The 11,858-nt window shown below is 35.7% G+C and overlaps 1 protein-coding gene across 2 annotated transcripts; it reads right to left on the reverse strand.

Annotated features, from left to right (window-relative positions):
- Positions 1-94: 94 nt before the first annotated feature.
- Positions 95-11,346, reverse strand: LOC143919725 (uncharacterized). 2 transcript variants are annotated; one of them, XM_077442197.1, is made up of 8 exons: positions 11,031-11,346; positions 8,481-8,723; positions 8,229-8,408; positions 7,389-7,628; positions 5,784-5,905; positions 5,553-5,710; positions 5,142-5,291; positions 95-618 (listed from the first exon to the last, which is right to left on the reverse strand). In XM_077442197.1, the coding sequence occupies exons 1-8, from the start codon at positions 11,235-11,237 to the stop codon at positions 497-499; spliced, it is 1,422 nt and encodes a 473-aa protein (XP_077298323.1). In that variant the 5' UTR covers positions 11,238-11,346; the 3' UTR covers positions 95-496. The 2 variants fall into 2 exon arrangements, with proteins under 2 accessions (XP_077298323.1, XP_077298331.1); XM_077442205.1 differs by lacking the exon at positions 5,142-5,291 and having other exon boundaries at positions 11,031-11,331.
- Positions 11,347-11,858: the final 512 nt, after the last annotated feature.

The raw sequence follows: 11,858 nt of genomic DNA on the forward strand, positions 1-11,858 counted from the left end.
TTCCCTTTGTTTTTCTCAGTATGCGATCCCTTTTTGATGTTCCCGTGTTACATAACCTGTAAATATACTCTTCAGGATTTAAAACAAATAATATGCATTTGAAAAATTTAGAATTTTATTTACATATTTATACAATTATTGAAAAATACTAGAACATACATTTTATACAATTAAAATTCGTTGTATTGTACGGTCTTAATTGCTACGTTCTATCGGAATAACAGCAAGGACAAGAAAACACTATGTAAAGTAGGTTTTTTTCCCAGCTCCGAATCGTTTGCCTCGTCTTAAAATTCACACATAACTATTCCAAAAGAATCCAAAGCGACCATAAAACAAAAACATCACTACATACTTTCATAATTTAAATAAAGTTCAGCACATCAAAAATACTTTACAAAATGAGAAAATTTTTAGAGTTTCGCTTTTACACATTCGAAAGTGACAAATACGGTAACTGGTTTCGCATATCTACAGTTGAATTCCAATCTGATCTCTACTCTTGATGGCCGGAAACTCGAATGTGTCGTCTGAGTGAACTTTTGTCGTTAAAAATCTTCTGGCACTCGTTGCACAGGTAAGTACGACCAGTGTGAGTCAACACGTGTCTACTCAAACCTAGAAAAGAGAAGAAAACCTTGACCAAAATATCGAAAATCCACATGTATTACCGGTTTTTGACCAGAAATCGACTTTCGGTACTACCGATATTACAAGAGACTATCGGTAGCATGAAGATATAATAATTTCGATTCTATTTTAGTTGAATTGTTTTGAATTCAACAGAAAAGGTATCAGCTACATAGTTTGTATGGATTAGACAATGAATGATTCGACAATCAACATTCTTTTTGACCTGCTATTCAAAGGAGCAGCTAAGTGTATCATACATTTAAAATAAAGTATGCTGAAAATATCGTACTAATATCTGAAATTATTTCTGAATAAATGTATAACTGACTGTTAACAATGACAAGCCTCGCTGCCTTCAAACTGTCGGAAGCTTATTTTTTCGCTCTAAAATAATTTCATTACGTATATTTTATTGCATCCATACATACATACATACATCCGTAAACGGATTATTCCGCAAATTGCGATCGCGCGCACGACAATCGTTACTACAAAAATCGCGAATACGGAATATCTGGCACTCGTTAGTACAATATTTCGCGTGGGTAGTTTTCGATTGATGGAGTTTTTTGTGCCAGATGTTCCGTGATCGAGATTTCAGTGACGTGCGCGAGATTGGTTTTTGCGGAATAATCACCGAACCACATACATCACATGGGTGAATGGAAAAATGCACCTGAGATAGTTGCACTCTCGAGACATCCAAACTTTCAAAGATGCTCAAGGGGAACTACCGCATAGAATTCCACAAAAAACATCAAGGGGTATTTGTATGTTATCTGAGGGTGCTGAGCTTTTTTATTTGTGGAGTTCTATTGCTTAAGTTCTTTTTGAGCGCCTTTGAAAATTAGAACTAAAACTGCGCCCCTATTCAGTGCAATTTTGTGCATTTTTCCGGGAACCCATCATCGTAGCCAGCAGCGTGGCTCGGTCGTTAAGCTTCTGCTTAACACTGAGAGGCGCCGAGTTCGATCCCTTGAGCTGACCTCGATTGAAAAGAATTTTTCTGAGTATATCTGTAATGCTGCTGGTCAGACCAGGATTTGTGACTCCTGGTTGATCGTTTCCTATCAGAGTTTGCCAATTTTCTCTGATTTCATTGTTGAAACGATTCCCGATTAAAAATTGGCTAAAAATCCTTCCTACCCACTATGTCACCACTATTTGAGTATGATTAATGTAAATATTACAATAAAAATGTATGTACAATTCATAGATGTCTCGTTAAATTGTCGAGTTTAAGTCAGTGTCTCGTAATTTAGCGACTTATGTATATAATAAAAAATGCTGTATTGTTTGTAATTTGGCCAGGAAGGCGCATTGGGGTTTACCTGTAATGCCTTCCTGGTATGAAATAAAATAAAATAAATAAATAAATAACGTGGTGTAATAACCAGCAGCGTGGTGTAGTGGTGAGTGTTGAATTATTTCGTACTTGATGTTACGAGTTCGATTCCCGCTAAGTGTCGCTGTTGGCCAGACCTTGGTTTGTCAAGGTCGATCGTTTCTTATCAGAATTTGCCAATTTTTCTGATTTTCATTGAAACGATTCCTGTAAAATTGGCGTTTCCTTCCCAATTTTCTGTTGCGAACCTTAAGTTATTGTTATATCCTAGGTTTCGCCATATTGCTCACCATAGATGTCTCTGTGGTTGTTTATCGAATATAAATTTTTTTTCGTATTGTTACATGAAAGTTATTCATCGTTATTTATCGTATTAATACGATGTTTGTAATATCTGACCATATATGTCAGATATTGTTTAGATTTACGTGTATCTATGTAATAATTATGTGGACAAGGAAGGCGCATTTGGGGTTTACCTGTTAAGCCTTCCTGGTATATTTGTATGTAAATAAATAAATTATTAAATATGTGCCAAGACAGAATTATCTGGAGGCGACACATGGTGAGATTATTTTTATAAATATAAAGTAGTAAAAAAATTTCAAACAACAGAATACAATAGAGATATCTATGGACAATCAACAAATTTTTGATACACAGAAAATTTGTGAGAATTACATTTATAAAATTTAACAAATTCGAGTTGCTAATATCTCAATTTTGCGAGAAACTGAGGGGAGAATACCGATATATAGGATCCGTCACAAAAAATCGGAAAATCCTAACAGGAGATGGTCGATCTGTGTTTTTTAATAACCACAAAATCTTGCCAGTAGCGTGTTTGGCCAGAACTTGAACCAACAACCTCTACTGGCACGCAATAGTTCTACCAGTGCACTAGACTGTGGCTATATAACATTTAAAAGCTAAAAACCATCTCTTTCGCACAAAAATTACTATTTTATTGTACTCATTGCTGAACCCTTAGAATGCTGAACAACGCCGATTGGCATTTTACCAACAAGTCCATAGGGCTGAAAAACGCCGATAGGCGTTGTATTTTGAGCATGTACAAAGTAAACAAGACTACTACCCGCTAAGACTTTCCAAGTAGCATTGAACATGGGTCGTGTAATCCATGTCAATGTTTATAAAGACTACAGCAGAATTTCCCAATGGAAATCCCTAACTACTGAGTATTTTAGTTTGTGGCTTGGTATTCAGATTGTGAGCATTACATTTTAACAACAAAGAAGAAGATGGAACTAGTTTTGGAAACATACATTCATTAATAGACTTCTTTTGTTTATTTTATATTGTTGCAAGATATATTGCTTCTTATCTTAGTGATAGGAAGCAATTTGTTAGATATGGTATTTATGAATCTCCTTCATTTTTTACGCGATCTGGTGTAACTCAGGGGTCCACCTTAGGCCCTTTACTATTTACAATAGTCATTAATAACCTCCCTAAAGTACTACGCAATGCTTCATGTCTCTTGTTTGCAGACGACGTTAAACTATTCTTTGCTGTTAAGGATGAGAGGCAAGCCTCTCTCCTTCAAGCTGATATTAACGCTGTTTTAGAGTTTAGTTCCAGTTTAGGGCTTGAACTGAATACTAGTAAATGTGCCATTATGAGTTATGGACGTGCGAATTCGCTCTATTGTCACGGATATTCTATTGGATCCGTATTGTTGAAGCGCGTGGAATCAATGGTCGACTTGGGTATCACTTTTGATCCTCAATTCACCTTTCACAACCACATCAAGACAATCGCTGACGTTTCCTTTCGTCGACTTGGATTTGTCTTGAGATATGCTAGATTATTCTCCAACCCCTTGTCTTCTCGCTTGCTTTTCAACTCGCTTGTTAGAAGTAAGCTAGAGTATAATGCAATTGTGTGAAAAAGTGCAAAAAGCATTTCTTCGTTTTCTTTATAAGAAAGAGTATGGGTACTACCCATATCTCTATCCTACTCCTTTCCTTTTGGGCATGCTTGGGTATAATTCCCTTGAACTTCGGAGAAACTTCTCGTTAATTCGTTTCGTTCTCCAGCTATTGCGTGGTAATACGTCATGCCCGTTGTTGCTGGAACAGTTGGGACTTTATGTCCCTAATAATTATGTGCGTGGTAGACATCATCATTTGATGGTTGTACCTGCTGCTCGCACAGTTCTTTTTCGAATGGCTCCTATTCCAAGAGCTATTCGACTTCTCAATGAAATCCCTGAATGTGATATTTTCCACCTTGGGGAGCGTAGATTATCGGATATTATTTTAACATATTTATCTGGTAACCTGCGCTCATCATTACTTTCTTAATTTGAATGTGATGAATGAGTGGAATCTTAATCTACTCTCTTCCATTTGGGCCTCGCTGTGATTTTATTTTTATTTATATTTTGTTTTATTTTATTTTACTTTTTCTTTCTCCTTTGTATATTTTTATATACTATTTTAATTTTGTTCAGTGTAAACAAAGAATGGGATTTATGGATTTTATTTTTAATGTTCACACTTTTGTTATTTTTTTTCTCTCTGAATGATGTATTATTTTCCTTTTGTTACTTTTTTTATTATTATTTTATTTTACCATGTTTTCTGCTTTTGCTTTTTTCCTTTATTTACAGTTTACTTGTTTTTATATCATGTTTTTATATCTTTTTCAAATGTAGGCCATTGTGGCGCATTAGGTTCTTCCTGTAATGCCACAATGGTCCAAAACTATTAAATAAATAAATAAATAAATAAATATTAGAGAGTCTAAACACACCTTTACAAAACTCGAAATCCTCGGCTGTAGTTATCTAGGGGTTGTTTGGATTAGCTACAATTTTTATACCTGCTTTCTATTGGATTTCTAGTTGGAAATTTTCAGCGTGGCGGGCTTTCAACAGAAAAGACGTCAGCACTCAAAGGGTTAAATGAATCAATCCGGTACTAGAGTTAGTGGGAAATTCTTTTTCAGTAGTGACAAGTGTCAGTAATCTTGGAATCCCTAACATGTATGTATGTATGTATGGACATTTCTTTCAATTCGTATTATGTATACGTACTTGATATATTGTAGAATACTAATATCAGTGTTTATTATACAAACCTCTGTTTATATATATATCATAACTGACATCAAACAGTAACATTACAGATAAACCTACCGGAAGCGTGACAGAAGGATTTGTCGCATAACGGACACTTGTGATTCGGCTGATTCGGACGGTCTTTAGAATGCGTTAAGAGGTGAGCTTTGAGAGCGTCGCGTTGCGTAAATCCCTTATTGCACATTGTGCAATTAAATGGTTTCACCTCTAGAAAGAAAATCAAGTGCATTTACAATGTGGCAACATTCTCCAAAACACACAGTAAGCCGTAAGCGGCGGATTCAATATTATCATTGCATTGATATTCTAAAATAGACGTTATACATGTAACTGTGCAGTATCTAGTGTATTCTAACCAGCTTAATTTTTCAGTGCATTTTTGATGTTTTCGGAACATAATATGCAAAATATGAAATGAAGGTCTCCACTGCTTACGGCTTATAATATGGTGATTCGAACATACAGTACCTGAGTGAACGAGCATGTGCCTCAACAGGACTTCTTTCTGGCCGAAGCATCGCTGACAAACGCCACACTGGTACGGCTTCTCGCCGGTGTGGATTCGCTCGTGCCGAGTGTACGACGATTGTGAAGGAAACCATTTGTCGCAATAGTTGCAAGTATATCTGGGTACGTTCAATTATTTATGAATTCTGTCCGGCGTAAAGGTATCACATGGTTGGTGTTGATTTTACATACCCTTTCTGCGACGTGTGCAACGATGAGTGTCGTCTGAGTTCTGCAGGTCTTGAGAATGATTTGGGACAGTGGTCGCATTTAAACAGTAACAGTTCACCTTCGTCGTTCCGTTCAGGTTCAGGCTATTGACGAACATTGAAACGGTATAATGTTATCTTACATATGTATTGAATATACATGCATACATTTTGAAACTACTCGAGCGATTTTAAAGGTATGATCATAGGTTCATGAATCGGAATTGTTCATTTTTACAAGCTTTTCATTAGTTACATGAAGTTCTTGACTGTCGGAAATTCGTAAGCTGATTATAAACCACTTTGACTCTTTCGATCGCTTTGATATTTTAACGGTAGTTAGCTCTCATTAACACGATGGTGGCCGCTGACTCATATTTGTATCATGTCGGGTGCACAACACTTAGTGGCCGCTGGTACATATATGATTTACGACTGTATCAGTCTGCTGATATATTTTTGTATCACGTTTGCGTCAATTGTTTGTGGCCGATGATACAATTTTGTATCACGTTTTCGTCATAAACGAAAACGTGATACAAATATATATTCGCGCAGTCGTGAATCATATATGCATCAGCGGCCAGTAAGCGTTGTGCACCCAACATGATACAAATATGAGTCAGCGGGCACCATAGTGTTAAAGTAAGCAAATGTCTCTGACATGAAGCTGGAGGGACTTAATTTTAAACGAAGTCATTAAAAATTACATCGAAATCATCTGTCAGATCGACGTGATGACAGCTAGCTTTCCAAAGGCGCCTTTCTACCGCCCCATAGTTACTCGCAGGTTAAACTGTTGGAATAGTTATAACTAAAGGGCAGCTTCTTAGAAATTATCAATTTCTTAGAACAAACATTATTGTTCAAAGCAAGAGGACATAAAAACTTTTAAGTAAAAACATATCCTTTCTAAGAGATTGACGGATTGAATTGATTGTGGAAACCACGTGTAACCCAAGTCTAGTTATAACAGTTATTTTATCCACACTATTTCGTATAAAATTAGTCTTACAGGCTTTCAAACGTTCTCTTATATATTTATAATTCACTAATAGATTATTATTTGAATATATATATTTAGCCAGCAAGATGGTTGCGTTGATGCTAACCACCGAGAGGTTGTTGGGTTCGATCCCGTGGCTTGACCTCGATTGAAAAGAATTTATTCAGAGTATTTCTGTAGGGCTGCTGGTCAGACTTGGATATTTTTGATTTTATTGTTGAATATATCTGATTTTATTGTTGAAACGGTTCCTCATCAAATTGACAAAACTATTCTACCTACTATTTGAATATGATTTCAAAATTTATATCTGCACAAGTTAAACACCATAGATGTCGCTCAGGGGCAACCCCATAACTGCACCTTGGGAAAATATAAAATTGGGTCAATCGGCTATGCCACCTTTTCCAAGTATTAATTTAATTTTAATAACTTAACGTATTAGAAACTATTTACGTACATATTAAATGATTTCATAAGCGATGTATGTAAATATCGTGTCAGATTTAACATTTTTTTTAAACGGATCCAGGAATTTCATATGGATTTAAAAATTTGGATATAGAATATGTTCATAGTAACCTCTTCAGTGGTAAGTTCCATCAGCAGTACGGAGCCGTCTCCGGTGGTGACTTCGACATGGGTAAGCGCTCCTTCAGTCGATGGAAATACTCGCACTGATAACGCTTCAGATTCGTTTTGAACAATTTGAGATTCAGTCATTTCAGTATCTACTTCACCTTCATCAGGTGGCATTAATGAATGAACCATTGCTACAAGTTTTTGATTATTTTCATCCTTTTCATGCATATGAAAATCTTCCTACAAAAAATTATTGCAATAGAAAATCACAAGCTACATATACAGATGTAATTGAAAGTAACCTGTATGAGGAATATTTAGCATATATTAGTTTATATACATATATGTTACAGTCCAAGTGTCCACTCTGGTTCGTTCACGAACATACTAGTTTGTTCATACACGATCTATTGGTTTTTGTCAAAGTGCTAACAGTCAAAAGCTCGCCATGTGTCGCATGAAACTTTTATCTGTCAAAACTTCAAGTAATTAAAAGGGATATCCCATGGAAGCCTTATTATAACGTTGCTATAATTCCTGTTTGCGCTAATTTTTAAAATATTGCAACCCAGGGTAAGCATACATATATATAGAGGATGGGGCAAACGTTTGACAATACTCAAACTTATGCTTAATAGTTTGTTCAAGCACAATCTACATGGTTCGTTTGTCAATTTGTTCTTTTGTGTACACCATGACTGGCCAGATTGGTTCGTGTATGAACAAACTAGTATGTTCATGAACGAACGAAATGTACAATCGGACTGTAACATATATTTACATAGTACAAAAAAGATTCATATACGTATTTGCGCTGATATAAAAAAAAATGATTCATACTTCTTTGTCATCTAATGGTAAATGAACAATGTCCTTATCATCCATCAGGTCTAATTCTTTTTTCAACGTGCAAGCTTGACGTGTATCGTCAAGTTCGTTCTGCGGTAAAGTTATATCATTGACTTCTTCTATTTCGTGCATCTGTCCGTCTAATTCTATATCGCCTTCGCCTTCTTCCGGCTGAAATTAATCAAATTTCAACACAAAAACTACACATATGTTATAATATTAAATAATAAAACGAATAATTACAATGGCGATAGTAATACTAGCTCCGACAATGGCATGTTCGTTGACCGTTTGGTCTAATCTACCTTCGTCATCATCGCTGACATTCCCGCCCATGATGATTCCGGAAGATTCAGTCAACTGCTTCAAATGCATTCGCAATTTTAAATCTGAATTTTCGCATTTTTTACGAAATATACAATACTTTTCAAGTTGATAGTTACACGGACGACAAATCATCCCAGGCAAACCGTCATCTTCGACGACCTAAACGTTAAATAACATACATATATAAGTCATCATTCATGAAAAAACCGGTCCTTATCAGAACTTAATATTGTAGGGAGAATGAATTTTTGATCTTAAGATCAATTTTTGGCACTTGTCCAATAGTTAGGCTCGCGTAGACATATCTTCGTTTCCGCTATAAGACGAATGTATAAACGTCAGGAACTGATTTTAACAACTAAGATATCTGTTGATAAAAGTCAAAACGTGAAGCGTGAGCCTAACTAGTGAACAAGTACCAATATTTTTTTCAAACTGTACTCTCGACTAGTGGAACTAATATAAAAAAAAAAACAATGTATGGTTACTTCACTCATTGAGCAACTTGTGTTTAAAAATCATACTTAAATATTATTACATCAATATGCAATCTACATTGCAAAATAATAAAGTGCACTTTAAAGGCCTGTTTATACTGGCACAGCACAGACCGTAAACATCAGTATGAGAATATTCCACATGCATACATTCACGTTCCGTAATATGTACATACGTGGCGTAGATGTAACAGTAGTAACCGACACGATCTATTCATATTGTTGCGTAGGGGTGGGTGGAGGATCCAAGTAAAAGGCCAACAGTCGTTTCACAGCATTTATTGATGATTCAGGAGATATACGTACTGACAGTGCTCAGTCCAGAATGACATGATATCGCCTACGTACCGCCTTATAAAGGGTAGATCTCTCAGGACGCCTAATCTGTTTACCTGTAGTATAGTCACGTATTCGGATATGTATTTCCACGACATTGGGTCTTCCCGTACCGATTCTGAGAAATAACTAATAACGGTCATTGTTTAGCCTAAATGCACTTAGAGTCCAGATATAATCCTTGGAAGTAAGTGCATGCACTTAGTTAACCCGATAACAGATATCCGTTGGTCTAAGTGCAATTCGCTCAATCCGCGGCGTACGTAACAATATTATACAGCAGTACATGTCACCGAAACGTATCAAGCAAAACCAGCTTTCTTAGGCCACTGTGTAAATATTATATCATATGTTGTGACAATATTGATACGACGCAAGCAATATTTCGCTCTGTAATACTGTAGTATATGTAAGCTGATTTCGCCTTGCATTTGGACAAAACAAGTCTAAACGTGCCGAAAAGTTCGCTGCTGTGTAGTATGAATAGAAGTATTCTTTTACGTGCAGTGATGTATAGTATAAACAGACCTTGATACGTGTGTAAGCAATAAACGCAAACAATCACCGTACAGAACGTCGATAAAACTTTAATTATCAACGGCTCGTAAACAAATTTTATTATTACAAATAAGCAGGGCTGTGGAGTCGGAGTTTGCAATCATTTTTTTAAAATTAATGTATATGAATGGTGAATTGCTAACTATAGTTGAGACTTATTTAAAATGTACATGCTGTCGCATTCACCTTCACTTGACCCGCAATGGCTAATTACATTTCGTTTCAGTTCTGCATTGCATCTTGTTCAAGAAATGCATAATTGTTCGTATGTATAGCTGTAGAATTTGATTAATATTTTTTGTTAGTTTTGAGTTTGTGTTTCGTATTTTGAAATATTTACATTAAAAAAATTTTAATATAAAATACGTTAGTTGCTGATATTATTAATTTATTCATGGAATATGTATATATATATATATATATATATATATATATATATATATATATATATATATATATATATATATATATATATATATAATATGTATAATATATATATATATATATATATATATATATATATATATATATATATATATATATATATATATATAAGTATGTAATTGTCAACATCATGTTATGGACAGCAGAGCTTACAGTAATATTATTAACGACCTTGCATTGAATAATATTATATAGTTAATAAGAAATAATTTAAAATAATTTTACGTCCTTTCAATGTTACATTGTATGAATGCGATAGCATGCTCGGTTCTCGGAAGTCTCAAACTACATCAGATCGCCTATAAAAGTGACTCACCAATACTCAATGTATATATATATACATATATAATGATACAGTATTTTTTTCTGACGTTTAAGCCAAATTGAGGAGAGGCCTGATATTATATAGACTCATGTATGTCTATATTCATAAATAAATGAAAAATATTGAAATAAAAATGAATGATTTACACCAGCTCACTCTATATGAGTACTCGCTATATGAGTACTCGCTATACGAGTGGGAAAAAAATATATCGATTGTGCGAAAATGTCTTGGAGTTGTTTCTTTGAATGGCTCCACAGCCTTGTATGTAAGTATGTAAGTATGACTGTATGTGGAATGTTTGACCTCGAGTGCGACACAGGCCATAATGCGCAATGACAGTGGAAGGGGCTGGTCTTGTCCGAAGATCGGGACTAGTCGAAGGCGGTCTTCCCGGGCGAGGCAGAGACGACACACCTCATCCAGGGAAACGACGGTCGCAGGAAGGCCGCTGCCACTTCCTGACAACCCGCATCCACCGCCTGCAGAACGTCGTCGTCCGTACGTTTTCATGACGATTACAAATTGGAAATTACTATAGCTGTCAGTGAACCCCGCCAATAGCGACTGATAGACGTCAACGCGTCACGTTGTCGCACAACACACTGCTGCCAACTGTGTCAACAATTAAAACTCCGTTAATTCGAATTTTGAATTAGTTTATGTCGGTTTTTTCTTTGGAACATATTATGGAGTCCCATTGGAGTTACCTACTCCTTACTAATTGAAAGAGTTCAGAGGAAATTTCTTCGATATTTATATATGAGAGAGTTTGGGTACTATCCCCTGCTGTATCCCAGTGCAATATAAACCAACTAGTTTTTATCGGACATACGTCGAGCACCAAGCATCAAATACGATTGATGCTCAATTAGTTTAGGAATGTGTAGGCGTGGGTAGGAAGTGTTGACCGTATCCCAGCCTAACGAAACACTGTTGTGTTTGTTTGAATAATTTATTTTTATTATTTAGTTTGGGTATACAAGTGTATAAATATTGTTACGTACGCCGCGGATTGAGCGAATTGCACTTAGACCAACGGATATCTGTTATCGGATTAACTAAGTGCATGCACTTACTTCCAAGGTTTATATCTGGACTCTAAGTGCATTTAGGCTAAACAATGACCGTTAT

Source organism: Arctopsyche grandis, chromosome 1, assembly GCF_051622035.1.
Source record: "Arctopsyche grandis isolate Sample6627 chromosome 1, ASM5162203v2, whole genome shotgun sequence".
Classification (NCBI taxonomy): domain Eukaryota; kingdom Metazoa; phylum Arthropoda; class Insecta; order Trichoptera; family Hydropsychidae; genus Arctopsyche; species Arctopsyche grandis.